General features: G+C 36.3%; 1 protein-coding gene across 11 annotated transcripts in view; it reads left to right on the plus strand.

Annotated features, from left to right (window-relative positions):
• CDH19 (cadherin 19) overlaps positions 1-23,642 on the plus strand; it is a 125,411-nt gene that overhangs the window by 94,510 nt on the left and 7,259 nt on the right. For all 11 annotated transcript variants that reach the window (XM_074877566.1, XM_074877574.1, XM_074877556.1 and 8 more), the window contains 4 exons: positions 1,009-1,145; positions 9,667-9,788; positions 17,531-17,648; positions 19,741-19,992. In XM_074877566.1, the coding sequence (XP_074733667.1) occupies positions 1,009-1,145; positions 9,667-9,788; positions 17,531-17,648; positions 19,741-19,992 (629 nt within the window). The remainder of the gene's footprint in view (positions 1-1,008; positions 1,146-9,666; positions 9,789-17,530; positions 17,649-19,740; positions 19,993-23,642) is intronic.

Consider the following 23,642-nt stretch of genomic DNA (forward strand, 5'->3'; position numbering starts at 1 on the left):
ACTGACTGTGTTGTGTTGGTTCCTTGATTTATCCTCTGACTGATTTTCAAAACAGACAAAACGTAAATATAAATAACAAGTTAGAGAGTCATCCAACTGCTGGCAAATAATCTGAGCTGGAGTCCTAAGTGCCAACAAGAGATAGAAAGACTTTGTCAAGCACAATTAAAGGTACAAAAAAAGAGGGAATAGTTGCATGTGGGAATTCCAAACTTGAGTGGTAAGAACCTTTCAACTCTTCAAACAGGTTTAATTTCCATGAACTAGACTCCACTAGGAACTATGACATAGAGTCTTTCTTTTTTTATGTTATGAAAGATATTGGTAAATACCCTTTCTATTTGAACCAATATCCTTGGTGTCTTTTTCAGTCTGTCTCTGGCCTGTGACCAGTGGTTAGACTTTAACAATTTGAATGGTATGTACGTATGTGCACATGTGCATGTCCACATACGGACATAGCATCCAGAGCCTTTTCAGTGAAGACTCAGGAACACTGGACTCATTTGTAATCATCCTCTGCATTAGGATTTTGTACCCTGCCTAGGTGTCACCTCATTACAGATAGTTGTCTGTCTTCCTTTATAATGCCCATTCCCTTGGCATCAGAGCATGTCAGCAATGATAAAATAGATTTGTCATTATACCTCCACTTAGCTGTTAGTGTTATTCATTTCACAAGTGGCACTTTTGCTGTTTCTTTTCAACGAAGTCATTCACCTGCTGTGAGCCTGACTTAGAAGAATGAATAATGCATTTCAGATTCAGTTCACATTAATATAGATCTGAGACATATTTAGTTTTATAAAAAGAAGAGCTTTGATCTTGGCAGCAGTGAATTTTAAATGTTTATAAGTGTACATTTTTCATGATTTCTGAGTTGTTGCAGCACACATTTATATGTATATATGCGCAACTCTGTTTTCTCAACTGACAATAGCTTTCTATGTCCTTGCCTCTGATGGAACACTTCACTATTAAGGAATCTCTTTACTTTTTTTGGTGCAGGTACTCTATTGTCCATGGCATACATTTAAAGAGATTGTTCAGCATCAATGAACACAATGGAACAATCATTACAACTAAACCTCTGGACCGAGAGATAGCTTCTTGGCACAACATAACTGTTACAGCCACAGAAACAAGTGAGTAAGAAATTTAAGGAATGCTGTGTTTTATGTACTGTGAACTGTAATTATCTTCTGAATATGCCTTCTTTTAAGTGGGGAAAACATGCTTCTTTCTCATTATATTACTGTTGCTTGCTACATTAAGGAGCATTATTAAAATGATTAGTTAAATAGAAGTGGAATGTATTTGAGCTCCAAGGTCCTATGCTCTTTCATAAAAGATGACCTTATAAAAAAAGAAAGGAAATTGTAATAAGATAGAGACTGAAACACTTTCAAGTTACACTGTAGCATATGAATTGCTCCTGCAGTGCAAGATCTTATGTTAAATTAGACCCTGGTTAATTTCACACCAGATTTTTGACTAGTGTGAAATTAGCCAGGGTCTAATTTAACACCAGTCAGAAACCTGTGGCTCATTAATTGTGAATGTAAGGCCTAAATCAGCTAGAGTTCTCTTCAGTGACAATTAAATCTGTGAAGCATCCTTTAGATAGATTTCACCTGTCAGTTTGGTTTGAAAGTCAAATGCAAATTGCCTCTGTTTGTGCTTTTGGTGAACTGCTTTCCCTAACTCTGCGACAACACTCTAGAAAATTAACAGCTACTGATTTATAAGGCAGTTTAACAAGTTTATTGGGATATTATTTACAAACTAATCATATCCATCATCAGAAGGAGAAAAAACATATGAAACTAGAGTCCAATCAATAAATCAGACAGGTTTTCCCAAATACTTTTAGCATTTTTTTTAAACCTGAATCTCAGTTAAATGCTATTTATTGCTGATTTCTTTAAACACGTATTCATAAGTTACACTGATCCCAAAAAGGAGCATTTCTACATATATATAGAATATTACTACTATAAGTTTAATATAGGACAGTTAGTAGCCATTTTCACTGAAGTCTTTATTTTGTGTTTGGAAATTGATAGTATTTTCTTCTTTTTAAACTTCTCTGTGAGTTATTAAGAGTGAATGTATTTTACTTCTCATGTTGTTGGGCAGCTGGCAGGCGTTGGTAAAATTGCTCTCTGGCATATTTTTGTCATGTCTTGAATAGCACTATGGAAACACAGCAGGATGACTTTGGTCTGAAATTTTCTGTTTAGTTAAACAATAAAATAGGAAAGAACCAAATGTACAAATGAAAAGTGTCTCCTGCAGCAAAAGAAAGCGAGTCTCTCACAGTAATGAAAGTTATTGTAGAGAAACCGAGCCCTCATTATCTTCATATTCTTATTCTTTATTTCTTTAATGATGATAAGGTCACTGTCTATAACACTGTCTGCAAAAGCATTGAAGTTAGGTCACGTTGGTCTGGACATACCTGAAATGATTTATATTATGAACTAGTAACATTTTATTCCATGAAATATAGTCATAACATACATTGCGTGTATGAGACTTTTGGTGGATGACATTGTGGCTCCACTGAAGCCAAATCAGAATGCCATCCAGACAAGATACTCATTGCAGCTGAGACAGATACTGAAACTGCATTACAACAGCAAGCTCCCTACAGGCCTACTGAGGTACTAGCATTCATAAAGAACACAAGCCTCTTCCCTCCTTTGCAATGACAGGGATAAGAGATTAGTAAGAGAAGCTTACCTGTGTTATTGCAGACCTGTGATGTGGATCGTCCTATCCTCATATGATTGATATAGCATGTTTTAAAGGTATCCAGAAGTAGATCTAATTCATTGGACCTTAAATGCAAGCAGTTGGAACCTTCAATCTCTTGAGTCTTATTCTACTTTATGCTTAATATGGTTCTAGCTCAAGAAAAATCAAGTTTCCATTGATCAGTTTTTACTCGGTTGTAATCAGCTTCCACCTAGTACAAGGCTGAAGCATAAACAAGAGCATTCTAACTATGCATGAGAGCAAGAAATCCTAAGTCATCAGCTTTACTCAACACTGATTAAGTGTGTCAGATGAAGACTGACTGACAAGTAATTAATTTAGAAGAGGAATATCTGCTTCAGCTTTCTCTCTATTGAACTACAGATGACCAACAAAAATTCCCAATGATAACAGCTGGCTTGAGCTTACTTTGATACTCATTTCTCTATACGCCCATTGGAAAAGTGCACTACCAGTCATAAGCCGACTTATCCACAAGAAACAGCAGTCATTTTCCAATTGGGTCTTGCAGATGTCCTTTCATAGTGGGTTCCAGACCTGTGACATGACTACAGAACTTACAGGTCTTTGAAGGTTTCAGTCATGCACCATATCATCAATTCAATATTTAATTGTCACCTCACTTTGGTCATACATGTTTCTGTTGACAGACTTCTAACTTTTTAAATTAGTCCTTTTAAAAAAAAAAAAAAAAGTGTTCATTTCCTTTAGGAAGTAAAGAAATTTGATTTAGCCTAAATTATCATTATAACAGCTATTGTTATTGTTGCTGTTATTATTAGTAGTACTACAAGTTTCCTTTTACTGGCTAATGACAATGTTAAGCTTTCTTTAATCCCCTGCAAGTACTGAGTTCTACTTTGTCTCTAGAGATGGACACTGCTTTTCTTTTCACACAGCTCCAAAATAAGCAAGTTACTAATTTTGGTCCCTAGTAATTAAAACATCTTAACAGCTTAATTCTTCACACTGATCCATCCTATTGCATTTGTTATCCTCTTCTCTCAGACCTTGTTTTTCAAGTTCTGATCTCTCTCATGAAGATCATAACAAAGAAGTTTTCTGCTCATTGAAAGATCTTTAACCTAATGTAGGCTATGAGTACAACAGCTGTATTCAAATTCTGAAAAATATTTTCCCATGTAAGGGATAAAAGGCAAAATAAGTGTTGCCTACCATCTTCCCCAATTACATTCTGCTTTGCCCAAAATCTTCACTAAATATTTACCAGACGCTGATTCCAAGAGTGTCTTTGTAAAGTGTTGCTCCCTCCCAAAACTAAACACCTGTGATTTCAGGAAAATTAAAAACTTCTGTACAGTTATCTTCCAACATCAATGGGAGAAATGTTTTTTCTTGCCATTTAAATATATGCTGACGGAAAAAGAAACAAACAAAACAATCACAACACAACAACCCAAATACAGTAAGGAAGTAGAAACAAGACTATTACCAAAAATAAATCAAAAAGAAAGATAATTTGGTAAAAGAAAACAGATGTGAATGACAGCTCTAGGCTGAAAGGTGCTATCTTAATGTTTGTGCAAGCAAAAGGTAGGTTTGAAAGCCAATACAGTATCCATGAATCTTATGAACAAGCAAGTTAGAAATAAGCCAAGGTAGCTGGGTCCTTCCCATGTAACTTTGTATTCAACTGAGGCCACCAAAGGTGTTACCAGCCTCTCAATAAGTGTTACAAAGTTTTCCTTTCAAAACCAATTCAGCCAAATCTCTGCCCTACATATCAGATTCTGACTTAAGTAAAAGAGGTTAAGTCCTACATTCTTTGTGTTATTTCTAAAAGGAATTTGTTCTACTTTTTATGTATATTTAAAAAATAAGCTCAGCACTGTTTCATTGCCTATTATATGGATGTTGAGATTCAACAAGAGATATGTCATCCCACAAAGAAATACTTTTAAGATGACTCTGACAGATCATAAGCTTTGGGAAATTAACACAACTCTAATGATTTCACAGAAGGAATAGCAATGTGAAACTGCTGAGTATCTAGCCCTTTATCTCTGTGGTAGTTGTTTTTACTGCCATTTCCTTTGGCAAAAGTCTCAAAGCTATCAGCACAGATTCCATAAGATCCAAGAAAACAAATGTTTGCTCCAAGCAACTAGTGAATTATACATTAAAAAAGCAACGTAAGAACCAACCAAACCTGTACAGTTTGAAGTGAGGCAGAAAGGAGTATATTTTGTTTTTCTCTTAAAGGTCCATTTGACTAATTTAAGAAAATGCCTTAAGGACTTCTGAACAGTCAGAGCAGTGACACTAGCACCCATCATGAGGCATATTTTAACACATATAACGAATATTCTTGTGAGTGACATGATTTGGTTTAGACAGAGCAGATTGATAGATATTTAGGTTGATTGATAGATATTTAGTATTCCTGTAATGTCTTAAGATTATTTTATTCACTAGAAGAATGTCCTCACTATGGTCCATACCCAACCCATCAAGTTAATGTGAATGTTATTGTTGCAGTGAACCTTCTTGCCTACTAGAGGAATAAATTACATTGTGGGGAAGGCAGACATTTCTCAGAGCTATGCCATGTAAGTGAGGGTTCCATGTGCTGATAGGCAAAGGACTTCTGAGAGGTATTCAGTATAGAATCACAGAATCATAGAATCATTTAGGTTAGAAAAGACCTTTAAGATCATTGAGTCCAACTGTAAACCTAACACTGCCAAGTCCACCACTAAACCATGTTTCTAAGTACTACATCTACCTTCAGGAATGGTGACTTCACCACTTCCCTGGGCAGCCTGTTCCAATGCTTGACAACTCTTTGGTGAATAAATTTTTCCTAATATCCTATCTAAACCTCCCCTGGCACTACTTGAGGACGTTTCCTCTTGTGCTATCGCTTGTTACTTGGGAAAAGAGACTGACACCTCACTACAACCTCATTTCAGGTAGTTGTAGAGAGTGATAAGGTATCCCCTCAGCCTCCTTTTCTTCAGGCTAAACAACCCCAGTTCTCTCAGCTGCTCCTCATAAGACTTGTGCTCTAGACAGTTCACCAGCTTTGTTGCTTTTCTCTGGACATGCTCCAGCACCTCAATGTCTTTTTTGTAGTGAGGGACCCAAAACTGAACACAGTATTTGAGGTACAGCCTCACTAGTGCCAAGTACAGGGTGACAAGCACTTCCTTAGTCCTGCTGGCCACAGTATTTCTGATACAAGCCAGGATTCTATTTGCTTTCTTGGCCACCTGGACACACTGTTGGCTCATATTCAGCCGGCTGTCAAACAACACCCCCAGGTCCTTTTCCATTGGGCAGCTTTCCAGATAGTCTTCCCTAAGCCTGTAGCATTGCCTGGGGTTGTTGTGACCCAAGTGCAGGACCTGGCACTTAGCCTTGTTGAACCTCATAGAATTGGCCTTAGCCCATCAATCCAGCCTGTCCAGATCCCTCTGTAGAGCCTTTCTATCATCAAGCAGATCAACACTCCCACTCAACTTGATGTCGGCTGCAAACTTACTGAAGGTGCACTTGATGCCCTTGTCCAGATTGTTGATAAAGATATTGAACAGAACTGGTTCAAATACTGAGTCCTGGGGAACACCAATTGTGACCAGCCACCAACTGGATTTAACTCTATTCACTGCAATACTTTGGGCCTGCTCATCCAGCCGAAGTTTTACCCAGTGAAGAGTACACCAATCCAAACCATGAACAGCCAGTTTTGCCAGGAGAATACTGTACCTGCAGATCTTCCTTCCCTTAGTTTCAGGTGACAAACATTTTTATTACATAAACAATTTTTTTCAGCCTAGTCTACATGCAAATTTTGTACCATGAAACTAGCATAGTTAGGTCTGGCTTTTCCTTGTGTGAGGCAGTTATAACAATATAACCTTGTGTAAATGCAGGAAAAAAGTGCCTTATATTAGCGGAGTTTATTTTCTTTTTCATATGGGAATAAGCCATACTGACATAGTTTTTACATCTAAAGCCAAAGTAATAAAGTGGCTTTAGATATATACAATAATAAAGTATGCTTGTATAACAGAAGCAGTACAAAATGCATAGGAATTAATCCTGTTGTACAATTAATACTTGGAACAAAGCTATAAGCTCAGTCTATGAAGTCTATCAGCAGTAATGCTTTAGACATGCCTGGGCAAAAATCAGACTTCTTCACACATACATATTTGGAGACCAGTGGATAGAACAGCTCTGTTGTCCAAAATTCAAAGTCTCAGCTTTCTGGGTAGGGTGATGTATCAGTGTCCACTGATACTCCATGTCTGGTAGTGGCAGAAACATTTTTAAAGCATGTGAATTTTGGTGACATTTTCTCCCAAAGCTTCAACATTTCAAAATGCTAAAGAAGAGGAAGAGCAATAGAATTTCTTAAAGAATTGTCACCAATCATTATAGTATCCATGATGTTAAGTAATGTAAGAAAGTGCAGCCACATCCTTGAGGTGCTCCAGCCCTGGACCCTCCTGCTCAGCTGCTGGAGCCCAACCTGCTGTCTGGGGACCCAAGGCCTCTGCTCAGGCTAAGGGATGTGGCTGATGCTTTAGTGTTTGCAGACTCAACCTGTAGCAAAGATAAGCACATGTCCCAGACACACACACACACAGAGGACACTAAGATGGCAGGTCACACAGACTGCCACCGACAAGGGACTGCCTTCAGTAGCGCCTGCATACAGGACTTACATAAACTGCAAGGACAGCCAAGTCCCCTCCTTCTCCTCAGATGGAGAGGCAGAAGGTCACTAGTGCAGGCACACACACATCAGTCTCCAGGTTCATAAGCACATGCACACTCATGGATCCCATCAGCACCTGCATGGAGCCTCTGTCAGCCTGACACCCCTGCCTGGATCCCAGGTCTTATTATCTGCTTCATGGATCCCCAGCTCACCATCTAGTCCATGCTCTATGCTTGCTGGCAAACCCACAGCACTCACACACTCATCCCTCATACACCCCACTATGGCAACTGAGGCACAGACTCTCCATTGAAGTGCAGAAAAAAAATCCTTTATTATTACAATGGTACATACTTATGCTCTCATTATGCTCTGGCTACCTTAGCTCTTCATGATAAGCAAATCAGCAACTAGACAGTCATCAACCCTCTCCCAAAACAGTTCCATACATTCTCCAAGCTGACTTATCTTTCTTCCAAGACCTGTTTCTCCTCCAAGCCTTGCTGCTTCTCCAGGCCAGCGCAAAGCAGAGCTGGCGCTTCTCTAAGCCAGCACAGAGCGCCTACCTGGCTCACCAAGCAGAGTTCTCTCAAGCAGAGCTCTCTACCTTTGCTGAGCTCCCAAAACAGAGCTCCCCCAACCAATGTCGATTTGGCTCTTAAGTATTGAATCTCCCACAGCTGTGCAGGGCTGACAGGCCAATGCCGACTTGCCTCTTAATCATTTACCAGTAACACATGATTCAACTCTTAACATATTGAATCTTCCACAGCTGCGCAGAGCTGACACTCCCACACCCCACATTCACAGGTCTGCCCCTGAGCACCTCACCTGGACTCAAGGACCCCCTACTCACTGTTGAGTCCAGCTTAAAGCTTGCTAATGAAAGCACACACAGACCCCCTGCACACCCAGTTTGGGGAAGATACAGACACTTGTCCCCTGCACTCCCCACTCAGTCCAGTAGCCGGCACCATAGGCCAGGGGCGCCCACATCCCTGTCTGACTCCAGTAGCTTGCACCAGTTCTCACTCTCACACACACAGAGGTCTCATCAGTAGCTGGTACTTAGTCCCTGAAGCACATGTACACACATACAATGATAGAGAGTGAGATTATGCAGAGAGATAGCTAAGAAAAGATTTATCAAGATATAAGATGATATGACTGACCAGGCACAGGGCTCAGTCAGACAAGTGTACTGACTAGCCCTGTTATACCCCTTTCTGTCTGCCTCCTCTTTGTTCCTCCCTGCACGTCCCCCATGGGTGTGTACACCTCCACTGATTCCAACCCCCCTCTGGGTCTGCAGTCCCTCTGGTTTACAGTCTTACCAGTGGCAAAGTCCAGGTTGATCTACCTGGAATTGTTGTCCTGTGGTTTCTGGATAACCCATCAATTATCATGAGGTTTTTTCCTTGTCATTGTCTCCATGTTTGCTTTGTCAGGTCTGTATCTTGGTATATTTTGGGGTTTTTTTTCCCCTTTTTCTCCCTCAGTTTCCCAATTGATAATGTCTCCGATCTGATAACCTCGCAGGAGTAAACTTTCTCACACTCTTACATGCCCCCATCAATTAGTGTGCCTGACTAGGTTTGATTCTCATCACCTCGTCCCTTATCATTTGTCCCTCAGGTTTGTGTCCCTCTATGTTTTTCTTTATGGTTTCCTCCTTTTCTTATTAAACCCTGTTGCATTGAATAAACTCCTTGACCAGATACCCTAAGAGGAGCAGACACTCCATCCACATACCCTTACACGACTAGTACAGTAAATTGTTCTACATACAAAAAACCCTCATTTAATTTCTACAGATCAGATTTTATTCTTTACATTTAAATCAGTTTCTGACTTGGTAAATGAATGAGTGAATAAATAAAAAAATTTACATTAAATATCTTCATATATTACAAGATATACTATTATAATCTAATGTGATGGATTAGTGAAAAAAAAACAAAAACAAAATCCCACCATCTCTTGTAAACAGAACTCCAGAAAAAAAAAAAAAAAAAATCCTTCTTTGTATGTGTAGGATATATTTGAACTTATTAAAAAGATTTAATATAAAATGTGTCTATAAGTCTTGGTGACTATTTTCTTCTCTGCAGAATATAAGTAAAATTTTCTAATGCCTACATTTAAAATATGTAGTAGATTATAACTTCTGAATTCTGTCTTTTTTTAACCACTAGGAAATCCTGAAAAAATTTCAGAAGCAAATGTGTATATCCAAGTTCTTGATGTTAATGATCATGCGCCAGAATTCCCCAAATATTATGAAACATTTGTTTGTGAAAATGCGGTTTCTGGACAGGTAAGTGTGAAGGAGTTAACTAACCATCAGCTTTCTCATTACAATGAAGATTTGGTCTGAGATGTTACAATTTCTTTAATATTGATTATTTCAGTGCTGTAAGTACAGGCTGTGTTTTATCTATTGTAAAATCAGTTCTGTTGGTATGTGTATAGTTTGAATTTTAGATTTCAGAAGACTGATATGTATTTTTACCCCTTTAAAACAAAATCAATACACTTCTTTGTCTGCCAAAACAGGTAATGGAGAAATACAAACAGAAATTTCTTAAACAATACCAACTTAAAACACAGATTTGATTCATGTTCACGTCACAGAAATTAAAACTAGGCCTGATATTTACAGCAACAGCATAATGTAGTCTGGAACAACCAGAATTAGACCAGATTCAAACCAGATTCATTGTGCTCTTTGGTTAGAAATAATTTATTGGGAACCAAATTCCAATCCTGTCTAGTTCAGTGGAAATTTGAAGATCTTTAAGTCACGGTCCTTGCAACACCTTTCCTAGATGAGAGTTTATGAGATTGCCCTATTAAACATCCTTCCCTGGAGGATTTTTTTCATTTCTTACTCACCCCCCAGGCAAATGGGGTCCATCAGTCAGCTACCCTAACCCCCCAGGTACACTGCTGACTCTCCATTTTCCTCACCCACTTTCCTCTACAGCTTTACATTTTTCTTAAGTAATCCTGTTCTACAGCCTAAACTCTAAATTATGCAATTAGCATGACACCAGGATCCACACAGGAGTCTAAAAGAAAACTGCAAGAGGAAAACTAGGATATTCAAAATTCTCAAAAAAAAAAAAAAAAAAAAAAGATACAAAAGGAGCAACAAAAAAAGCAACAACAAAAAGCTATAAACAGAAAAATCTACGTTTTTTCACCACTTTAAAACATTCTTTGGGCAGACGAAAGAGACCTTTTCAATATTTGTGATAGTTCCATTCAAACATTTTGTTGTTTTGATTTCTGAATCACAGAGCCTTTCTTTTTACACCAGCTTGGTTTGCTTTGACCTTGATTAGTCTGCAGTTAAATAAAGTTTTCTTTGTAGCAAAAGCAATTTCTTTATAGTTTTTTCCCATCCATTTATAAATGTTTTTATTAACAGTTGGTTTTTTTGTTCTGCATTTGGTAGTTTTTGACTTTGCAAAGGCTACCTCTGGTTCAGAGGGACTTGGATCAAGCCATTTCTTTTGGTCTTTGGGTAACACGTCGTCAAATCAAAGTACATGCATTAAAGCAAATGCCACTTCATGTTCCTTGTCTTCAAGGCACCATGAATAAAATATGGAAGCTTATAAAATGGATATTTATAATCCATGTTTTGGACTTACCTATAATATAAAAATGGAGGTGATTTATTTCCCAAGGTTTTTATTATTCCATAGTTGTCTACTGATAAATAACATCTTTATGCTAACCTGTTATTGGCTACTTTTCAATAACAATCAAGTATATATATATATTAAGTATTTTGAGAATCACTGGAGAAAATGGCACTGTAAAGAATAGTAGTAACAATAATAATAAACTCTTTGAGCATAAGATACAAAATCATTCCTCTTTAACATTGTAATATCTGAATGAAGGATGAGCATGATCTTTTACAGACAGGCAAAATGTTACTCTAGATTTTATTTTTCTTGGTGTTTTTTTTTTTTTTTTTCCTTTTTAATTACTATAGGTTTTTGAGAGTCACAGGCATCTTTAGTTTAGCCTCTGGAGACCATGACAATAACGTTAAACAGTCTTCTCATTAAAAAATGGTCTTAGGAAGAACAACAGGAAATTGCTACTGAAGTAAATAATTGTCACAGTCAGAGTTTATCATATTTTTTTCAATGTTTATGATTTAAAACAGAATTGATAGTTGATGTATCTCCTTCAGTGTTATTCTTTTTTTTAACTTTATACTCACAGAAAGAAGGTTCTTTATTTTCATCAGCAAGAAGCCAAAAACTTCAAAAGTTATTTTATGAATGGCCTGGTTGTCTACTGAACAACACAATTCACATTTCAGAACAATCAGTTTAAGCAGTTGAAGGGCTTAATCATGACATTACATATGTTTTCTTTCTTAACCATATTTCTGCAATCAACTCCAAACAGCTCAGTTATCTTCTTACATGTTATGAGTTGAGATCAAAGTTTGTAGAGATACTCTATCGCATTTCAATGTCTAAAATAGCTATCCATTTACTTGGAAATTATATGCTGAGAGATATTCTCAGAGATGTTCTGAACTTCTGGAATTCACTCCCTTTCCTGATCTCAGCTGAGTTGTGTATACTTTCATGAGGCATTCCAAAATATATTTGCATCCCCCCGATTATAGGGTCTGGGAGAAAGGAAGGATAGGCACTGCAGAGGGAAAGATGCTGTCAAAAACCAAATTGTCTTATTCGAGTGCCTTTTTCTTGGTGTCTGGTTTACAACAAAAGCAACGTAGAGTCATGTGGCAATTAAGTTACTTTTACACAGCCTTAGAGTATACTAAGTTAAGATGAAGGATGTGAAACACATCATGAATAAAACTAATTGTTGTCCTAATTATTGAAACTCATAGGCTGTTAATGGTAGCTTCAGTCTAGAGAAGAAGGCTTGTTTTGATGTTTTGGATTTTCTGAAATGTTATCAAAAATTCTTTGTCTACTTTTATTGCATGAGTGTTGATCTTCACGACCCTGTAGAGTGGTTTTGTCAGAGTTACAGACATGTTTAGTATAGTGTCCAAAAGACATTCAAACAAAAGGATTACATTTTGGTCTGTGAGAATATAATCTGAAATATGGCAATAAAAATAGATGTAAAGGAGATAGATAGGTGTTTTTTGGCACCATTCTAAATCCATTCATCGTGTTTATTAGACATCTTGGATGGATTTTTCACTATCCAGTTCATGTTACAGTTCTGTAGTGTCCTATAATCCAAAAGTCAGCTGTATGCTAACCACAACTAAAGTTTCCTTTTGCACATTGAAAAACCACTTTCACTGCACCACCAGTATTAAATACATTATTTTCAAAATGACTTGAACATGAAAATTGTTATGTAAAATAGACTTCTATCCTACTACAGCTATAGCTAGTATCAGATCAAATAGAACAATATTAATAAGGCATCCAAACCCGTGATTCCCTTTCGATTGCACCTTCTGACCTTATAACTGTATGAAGACATGGTAAATGATGACCACAATGTGGTATCAGTTCTTTTTAGTTACCCTTTATGTATGTGTATGGTAACTACAGACTGTTGAATTCTAGAGGAAATATTCTATAAGAATGATCAGAACACAAAGTGGACCAAATCTGTCCCAAATGTAACACTAGAGACATCTCAACAGGAATGTATTTGACCCAGAAAGCTTAATTCCCAATTAATTAATAAATTAACTCACCCTGAAACTGCAGCCTAAAAGTTTGATGTAATCTATATCAAATATCTTACATGATGTATAAGCAAGCTGACTATTCAGAACGTACCTATTTGTATGCATGGCAATTTCAGCCCTTTTGTGGATATTGGTCTTTCTTCATATCATGCAGGAAACATATTTCATTTACAAAAAATATCTGAGCAGTAGTGATAAGAAAATAAAAAGTTAAAAAGAAAAAAAACAATGAAAGCATCCTTTAGAGTATAAAAACATGGTGAAGCTGTGAAAGCACCATACATTCTAGCAGGCCCTTACTCTAAGCTACCCCTGCAGATGCACTTAGTGTTACCTGTGACATTTCGAAACAGTGGACATAGCAGTCCATGGAAAATTCCCTTTTTCTGTTTTATACAGACCATGATTCTACAACATTATTTCACAGCAGAATGGAATAGGTAGGAAGATTTTATCAGCATATACAAACAAACGTAAAAGGCACCTAAGTGTCATGGCATGAGCTTTATGATCGTTATTCCTTTGCTGAGAGGTACACCATTTTATTTATAGATGAGCAGAAGCATCTTACTGTAGACCCAGAGAAGTCAGATCAATATTGTGCCAATTTGCTTTTCAAAAAAGTAATAGAAGCAGTCAAAAGGGGAACCTTGGTCTTGAGGTAGAAGGTCTACCTGGAAAATGCAGGTGATTATAGTAGTGAACATTTTAATCTTTTACCTGCACTAAATTCTGATGGTCATCAAAGATTATTAAGCAATAAGAAAAATTCTACTACTTGTAAGACCTCTGCCAATTTGAACAACACCAGTTCTGCACTCCCAGAACAGGTGGGTGATCAGATCTCTTACATCCTATAAACCACAGCAGAACTCCTATTGAAGGATATTGGGTGAAAAGCAATACAAAAAAAACCCTAAACTAGAAAGAAAGAAGTGGCAAATCTTTTCCTACTTCCTTCCATCTGTCTAATGGAAATAGTAACACTATAGCTGGGTATGGAAGCATGCACAAAGAACTCCAAATTATATACTCAGAGTACTGTAGCATCAAAATTAATGGTACTGATATTTGTTCAGATGGACAGTCTATGCCTTAAGTTGAACTTGGTAGAAACAAAGCTCTTAGAAACAGAAAGGACTGTAACAGAGAAGTTTTCTTTTTCCTTCTGGACTTCTCCATAATTCCAATTCAGTGAGACCACTTTGAGTTGAGGAAATGAATTTTCAATTAATTTTCATCAAGACTACCAGGCAGTCAACTACTCCATGCTCCATAACTTGGTATTTGCAAAATAAACAACACCCAGCTAGACAGTCAACCCAGAAGGGTTTACAGAAAATCTCTTCTATACAAAATAATCAATGAGAGATCAGAGCTGTTACTGATATCTTAGACTCCCTCACTGATGATATTTACTAGTTGAAAGTGCCCACTAATTAGATGGATGGGGAAACTGAGTATAGCAGGACATATCTTTTTGTGACCTTTGATCAAAGGAGCCCCTGTTGTTCCCAGCATGGATCTCAGTGTGTTTGAAAAGAAACAGTAAATGAGGCCCACACACCATGAACTGAAATAATTTTTTCAAGAAAAATCAAGGGAATTAATCTCAGTTTTAAAGAAACGTACATTTTCAAAAGGACTGTTGGATTATTAAAACTTCTACATTAATATGCCTTGAAATAAGAAATTTTACAGCAATTAAATTTCAGTCTGGTCAATACAACAACTGATACAACCTTGCAGAAAACAACACATCATTTGCTCTATTTTCTCCGTTTACACACTAAAATGTGGGGATTTTTAAAGCTTGACTCACAAGCAATAAGTGCAGTTTTTCAGGCTGTGATGTCAGTTTCCCTGGTGAAAGTCTAGAATCTCCTAGGTTAGATGTACAAAAGCCTAGGAAACTACAAAAAAAAAGAAAGTTTCCTTCTCTCTGGGGGATTTTTCATTTAGAGTCAGCAAAATCAGAGCTGCCTATTGCTCTCTGAATATTTTATAGACTCATCTGGGTTTTGCTGAATCTTAGTGGAAGTGATACAGTAAGAAATAAACAATAAGGATTTGCCTTGTCCTTATGTTAAAAATATTCCCCTGCTTCTAAGGTGAATTCTTAAAGGCATGTGAATATGTCTAGAATAACCATAGGAGTCTTAGGTTTGTGTAGAACAGCACAGTACAGATCAAAGCAAGGGAAGATGTGGTTTGGTTTTTTTTTTTTTCAGTCAGCCACATACTCCTCAGAATTTTATTGATTGGATCAGATATAGATAATATCTATGGGGTCAAATACATTCTCTATCTAAACTAACAGAAGTTAATAATGAAATAACAAAACAGTATCTACTTTACCACTGGAATAATTTTATGATTTCCAAACATGATAAACACCTAAAAATATACTTTCCAAAGACATTGCTAATATCTGATTAAATACCTGTTAATCAGAATGAAATCTATAATTAATGATTGGGTTTGGTTTGGGGGTTTTTTTTGGTAAGCAGGTAATTCTTCTCTACTAAGCAACTACATTCAAACCAAACCAAACCAAATTAGATGTGCCTAAGTTGTCTTTGTAGATTACTATGTTACTCTGCATATTTGGTCTAGCTTGACAGACCCTGAATTGTACAGACAGATATACATCCATACAAAGCTTTTTCTCAGCTGCAGCCATAGAGATGTTACCAGTAAATTGTCAACAAAGGTCATCATAGTGGTTTTTAATTTTTTGAGGTATATGTCAGAATATTATCATGAAAATGTGCCATTGTTCATGTTTTAGACTGGATGTATAGTTTTGTTCTCTACTGCTGTTCATATTGAGCATATTCTGGGAACTGTATTCCCTTATAAAAATGAAGCCTGTGGTTTGTTCTCAAGGTAATATTAGTGATCGGTTATTGCTCTTCACTGATTTATTGACCTGCATGCCTATACCTGTATTTGCATCACTTTAGCTATTTTGTTTGCTCTGAAGAAAGGGAAAAAATTCCAAGAAGCTTCATCCTTTGTACACTGTCACCAGGTACATCACTGAACAATCACTCCTCTCATTAGTGGCAATAAAAAAATCTCAAGGGTCCTCATTTTTTCATAGAGTGAAAATATAGATTTGAAATACATTTGACATACAAAAAGGGAACAATGCTAAGAATACGAAGCTTCTGGGGTGTAAACCACATTTTGTACTCTGCTGTGATGATTTCATCAAACTTAGCTTGCTTTAAAAGAAAAAATAATGTGTGCTGAAGTCTTAGTTTTTTTACTGAAAAATGATTTAATCAGGAAAGAATTTTCAAAGGCATAGATGGAAAGCTGTAGTCAATTCCCTTGACTTACTGCTTTGCTTTTAAAGCACCACTTGTAGCATTCAGGTGTTTTCTGTTTTGGGGACAGTTGAGGCTTCAAGTGTCTTGGGTAAAAATACCTACAGGACATGAGATGACTGAAAAAATAGAGCCCAAGTTCAAAATTGGACACTATCTTTTCTTTAAATTGGTGGGCTTACATAAGTTTACTTTCCTCCAGATCGGCGAGGATACTCACCTCACTTACAAATACATGCAGACTTTCACATCATTAAATACTTTGTGATAAAAATAATAAATATAAGTTCTTTTTAAGCAGAAAGATTATGTTAACTAGTGTGATTGTTTATTTACAGAGATTAAAGATATTCTTTTGAATGATAACTGTTATTTATTTATTTTATCTTGCAATGTCTATCTGGTTTGACATATTTGTAAATGAAGACTATTTTGCTTTCTTGAGAAAAAGCAGCTAAAAAGTTTCATAATCCATCTGCTATAATACCCAGAATCAGCAATTCAGCACATGAACTTGTCACCATATCTCACTTACTGGAGCTACAATATATCAGTTGAATGATGTCAATGTGTTTGTGGGCTGGAAGAAAATCGTGTTTGTGTAGTGGGATTTGTTCAAATGTAGAATGATATACTTTTCACCTTGAAAAAAAAAAAAAAAGGACAAAACACTATACATTTGATTACTTTTTTTCATTTATGGAAACTTCATTTACCCCTGGTCTATTGAATCAGACAATATTTTACATTTTTTCAAGATTTTAATGCCTGCCTGTCTAAAATAGATGAAAAATCAAAGCAACGTATTTACTGAAAGTGAGTCTCAATAAGCCTGTTTGGGTATTGAAGGTGTGTATTTGTGAGTGCATAACATACACTCAGTATGTATTCACAGATCACATCTCTAACATTAACAGTTTAACATACCTGATACGTCCTTTTATTGTTTTAAAGGGCAAGTAAATGCTTCTATTCTTAAACAATTATGTTTATCTGTGTTTACAGCTAATTCAAAGTATCAGTGCAGTGGATCAAGATGACTCAGCAGAAGGTCACCATTTTTACTTCTCATTGGCCCAGGAGGCCACAAACAACTCACATTTTATTGTCAAAGATAATAAAGGTAGTGTAATTCATGTACCTCTTTAGGACCTTCCTAATGAAAAATGCATGCTTCTAGTGTTCATTATATCACTAGAAATTTCCACTTAAATAGGAATAGTCAGTATAAGATATGTGAGTGGTCCTCACATCACTAATTTTATAGAGATTTCCACTTAAATAGAAATTGTCATTATAAGATATGAGGTGCACTTCAAAACAATAACTCAGTAATACCAAACAGTTTATATTCCTTTTTCAGAAGGGTAACAAACAGAAGAAGACAGATTTATTTCAAGGAAATAAATTTATTTTCATAACGTAGGATATAGTGGGAAACTTTCTTGTTAAAATTATCTATTTGTTTATGAAACAAGACCACCAGAAAGAGAAGTTTGCTTTTAATATGTTACTTCATCACTTTAGCAAGATCAAAATTATAAACACAGATAAATACGAATGTAATCTTATTTCCTAATACATTTTAAACTGCATACGCTGATTACTGATGACATCATACAAACGTCTTCTATATGTACTTTAATATTATTCAGAACTGTTATTGACTGAGACTCTTATTAAAAGAGTGATATATAGAGATATCGAGCAAAATCACTCTGCGGTGAAAACGTTGAGTGCAATATCTGATGGAATTTCAGGGATGATGACCACTTAGAGTCAGTCTGCTGAGACTTCAAAGAAGAGCTTCTTCAGATTCAGCTAAAGTACACGTTGTTCTTACTGACTTTGCTAATTATTTGAATGTTCTGGCTAGGTGAATAAATCAATGGAAACAAGTTTTGGAAAGTTCAGACTATGTTGAACAGCAAACAACTGCTCTCAATATCTCCAAAGTTAGTCAGTGTATTAATACGTATTTCAATTCCCAGCTTCATTAACCTCTCACTCAATGCCAGGATGAGATAAGTTGTTGCATTAAGGTCAAACTGCATATAAGCCGTGAGCCTTTCCCACATTTGTTCATTCTGCACAAGGCCTAAGTAGAGCCACACACAAGGCAATTATGTCCAGTTCCTTTTGGTGGCTATTGATGTGGAAAAAAAATCTTTTAAAATATGGTACAATCATCTCTCAATCTCTTCCTCTCTTCCTTCTGCTGCATTTCATAGAAATGGCTGGGTGAATTGGGACATTCCTAGGCAAAAGCAAAAGCAGCTCTACACATCTGGAGCATTTTATCTCAGAGTTACTGAACTATGACAGAAACCTAGAAGAACTTAAATGTGAGGGAGTTAACTTCAGTAGACTGCTTGGATATATTATACAGATAATGGCAGAAGCATTTTTTTTTTCTATGTACATGTATGCATGCATGCAGTATTTCACGCTGACATGAGAAAAAAATCTGACATGTAAATATTTATAGATTTTTCTTTCCATTATACACAGATTTAGACAAGGCTAATTTGTTTTGCAATAAACTAAGTTTCAGATTTGAATTAGTGGATATGCAGCAGGAGCTGAATTTAAGCTGCTTACTGGGTTTTCTACAGAACTGATTTCTAAACTAATAGTTAAATACAAAGCAAGGTAAGAGCCTCTAGCAACTTTTTATTAATTTAGATAGTAGGAGCTTAGACAGATCTAGATTTTGAGTCAGGGAAAGAAATAAGAGACTATTTTAGTGGACTTTTTTCTTGCTTTCTCTTCCTTGCCACCTGCTTCCTCTGTGTGCTGTCAGACACACTTTTGAAACCTTTTGATTGGTAAACTGTCTATATTTCATCTGTGAACTGCTGGATTCGTAGCAGATGGTTACATGGAACCATTTTAAGAACCAATTAATTAGTCTGGGCAGGTGTCAGGTACTGAACACAGTGGGAATTTTTTTAGCTCTGAACATTAAAAACAGAGCTCCTAGGTCGAATTTTATTATTGCCCCTGGAATACATATGTCAAAAATAAATGCAATTTATTCACGATTGACAGAAAAAAACCCACCACATGTCAGTGCCTGATTTTACTTTTTTAACTTTCTTAATATGTAGCTTTGCACAGTACTATTGTTTTCAAATAGGTCAGATTCCACTGGAGTTTTATTGTTGTTGTTAAAAGTAATAAATGCATATCATGCATAATAATTTATCTTTTAGATAACACAGCTGGAATTTTCACAGCAAAAAGTGGTTTCAGAAGGCAAGAGCAGTTTTCTTTCTACTTGCCAATATTAATTCTGGATAATGGAATCCCACCACTGACGAGCACAAATACTCTCACCATCACTGTCTGCGACTGTGACACCAAAGTTAACACCTTCTACTGTCGATACGGAGCTTTCATGTATTCCATGGGTCTCAGCACAGAAGCTTTAGTTGCCATTTTGGCTTGCATACTAATACTCCTAGGTAAGTATGAGAAATGACTTTGTTTCCTTTTACAGGGTCTTGGTTAAATGACAAAGATGTTCCCTTGACGGGAAGTACTCTGCTATTGAGAAAAATTGCAATAAGGCAAACATTTAGTTTCTTTTCTGTTTTCTTAACTATATTTTCCCCCTCCCTCCTGGTTTTCAGTAAAATCTGAATTCTAACATCATGTCCTAAAAGTTGAGTCACAGTCCTGCTTACTCCTCCAGCACTGCCAATAATAAAAGTTTGGGAGTCGAAAGTCTGTATTGGGCCCAGGTAAAGCTAAAGACAACATTACACAAGAAAATTGGCTAGTATAAGAATATAACAAAAAGAGCAGCACCCTACTCATTCTGCCTTAGGTATGCCAAATGTAGAGCTAGAGATCAATAAAAAATAATAAAAGAAAAAGGGAATCTGATATGCTCAGAAAGCAACTCCAGAAACAAACAGGGAGTTTCTCTGTCAACTAAAAAAAATTGCATCTCCAGACAGCCTTTTCTCCAAAGGTTGGACATCTTTTTAATCTCAGGAGATACCAAATTAACCTCCATTACATTTAGGAGCTTGTGGATGTGAAAAGTGAGTTTGAGAGCATTTTGAATGCCCAGGAGTTGTGCTTGTACCTCTGCAAAGGGTCATGCACAGCTCGCAAATGGCATTCAGAACCAGACCAACTGCCCAAGGCTGGCTACTCCTGCACTGCATGGGGTTATGGCTGCTGCAAGATAAGTTGGAGTGACAACAGTCAGGAAAACAGCTCCTTTACCTGGTGAAGCATGCAGTTATCGCTGCTACAGTGCATTTGCCTTTTTTCAGCAAAAGAATATTCCCGCAGGGTTCAATGAGTGATTTGGTGACACTGACACATTATAACAGCAGGCACACTGAACTAATCATTAAATATCCATCCTGAAACTCTGTACCTGTCTGAGTTAGTGAGGCTAAGGAATGGTAGCTACTGAGGCCAGGAAAGAAAGAGAAGTGATAGAGATGGGTAAGTTTGTTTTCCAAGGAAAAATAACTGATCTTAGAGCTTGGTGGTCATGGGCCTCAAGGCCAAATTCAAGCTGATGTCAATAAAGCAACAATAAAAGACTTCCAAATCCCCATTGCCTATGTAATAAAATGGCATATCCATATTATGCCATATAGCAATATGTTTCAAAAAATGCCATATTCAAAAATACCATTAAAAAATTGATGGATTACGTTAGTAAAAACATTTTTCCACTAATGAAACTACAAGCAAACAACTCTAAAGTAAGAAAATGAAAATAGAATCAGGATTTTACTAGGCAGTGTGATATGAAATCATAATTATAAATTGTGCAAACCTAGAATACATTGTTTTTCAATAAAATTCTAAAACAAAAAAGGAGAAATATAATCAGAATCAAAACAAGAAGACTACAGCATAATATCTAGCTACACAAGTATAATATCCAGAAAGAAAGAAGCAATAACAGAAATTACATTGCCTTAAGAAACAAAAACTTTCAGTGAAAATTATTCTCTCCATGTCTTTGTTAATGAGAGCAAATACAATAGTAATATTTTTAAACTCTTATATTATTGAAAGAAATATACACAATTTTAAGTAAAACCATTGCTTTTTTTTTTTTTTTCCCCCATATGAAGGCTATCTAGGTAAAGAACATTCTTTCTTCTACCCTCATTATACAATATGAACCCTACTAGTGTATAAATAACAGCATATAATACTAAGCATATCATCATTATCTATAAGAAAGCTGAAGCTTGAAAATGAAGGCTTGAAGCTCTATTCTGATGCTGTATTTTGATCTGCCATAGTAACAACAGAAAATAAGAAAGACAAGTCCAATAAAGCTAATGAAATTATTTTGAGTTTACACCAGTGAAAAAGAAATTTAATAAGTTAAAAATCACCCCATATTCTGCATTCTGCACACAAGGTTATGGCTTATTTTCCTTAGCATAAGGAATAGAAACTGGCTCTAATTATTTCCTGTTGTACCTTTATCATCCTCACAGAAGCTCTTCGTGAGAAATCATTGAAATTTCTCCTAAAATGGAACCCCATAATTTAGTCCCACAGTTAAATGAGTTGCCCAGAAGCAGCACCCATGCCTGTTAATTATGAGTCAGCACCTTCATATGACTTTGAACTCTCAAGATTAGGTGACATGTAGGAAACTACAGAGCAGAATGGCCTACAAAAAAACACATATGTTTTTATTTATCCCTACAAACACAGGGAATAGATAAGGTAAGGATGAAGACAATAGAAGGGTACCTCATAAATATTTATAAATTTATAAAAATGCATAAATTCATAAATATATATATAAATACTTTTGGCCAGACACTAGCTGTTTCTTGACTCCATAGCAAAGTCCAGGAATGCACTAGTTCCCCTACATGCATATCCTGATTTCCAACAGAGGAAACAGGAACATATGATTGAATTTGTGGTTTCTAAACTTGCTCCACTTCCAGAGTCATCTTATTTAAATCTGAGCTTTCCTTGTCCTAGACAATCTTCAGTAGCGTCACTGGAAAGCAGCCCCCCTGACTGAAGTCCCTCCCTGCCTTAGACCTTGCAGTCAGTGCGAGCTTACAGGCAGGCCAGTGTGCATTTCAAGTTTCTTTGATTATTGGAGGATATCTGAACCTGGTCGCTTTGTGTTATGCACTTAAGGGACTGAGGATAATACAAACTACATCACTGTAGTATCTAGGTCATCAGTGGAATTTTCCTCCAAAGGCTTCTTGGTTGCTTGCAGAGAGGTTCTCTCTCCAGATGGAATAAACCCTTGTGTCTACTGGGCCTGTGCATATCACAAAAGACAAAGCAGGGATATAGATAAATATATTAATCAGAAAGAAAATAAAAACCTAATCTATTACAGTCTTTACAGACTTTTGTGATTATTTAAAATGAAATAATAGGAGGTTCTATACATAATATTTTTGCCATTTACATCTGAAACCTGGTTTCATTTTTTTACATTTTCCTGTATCATCATGTGCACCATTAGAAGAGTTCACCATGCAGAGGGTTTGGAGAATTGAAACTATCTGGGTTCTGTAAATATATAACATTGTAGAAATTATGGTATCTCCCAGTCAAATGAAATAGTATACAGTAAATATGTAGAAATATAGAGCTACTTCAGGTCCCTCATATCCCTAAGTGAGGTAAAATCCTGTCATTGTTGATAGCTGTATCATGTTATATCCTGAGTAAAAAATTACAGTCTACAAACTACTTACTTATTAAATAGAACTGCAGTAAGATTTAGTTAAAAACTGAAATCATTAACCTCTGTGAAAGTCATAGACTATTTCAAAGGGATCATTCATCTAAAAATGAGATGGGGTAGGATTAAAAAATAATGCTTTAAAATAAAATTTAAAAAAGCTTTCATATATGAAAGAAACAAGGTACTTTGATTCATAGGTCTTCACACTAAGTACCGCTACAACATCACGCAAAATTTAGCGATAGTCTTCAAATTTCCAAACCAGCATAACAGAAATAATTGGACCACACCCTGCATAGTCTATGGAAATGAATGATTCAACCATCTGAGGAGGATATCTTGCTCATTGCCTCACTTTTCATTTGATTTTCCTGGGGCTTTGATCCAAGAGAGAGAGAG

This window comes from Strix uralensis, chromosome 1 (assembly GCF_047716275.1).
Source record: "Strix uralensis isolate ZFMK-TIS-50842 chromosome 1, bStrUra1, whole genome shotgun sequence".
Classification (NCBI taxonomy): domain Eukaryota; kingdom Metazoa; phylum Chordata; class Aves; order Strigiformes; family Strigidae; genus Strix; species Strix uralensis.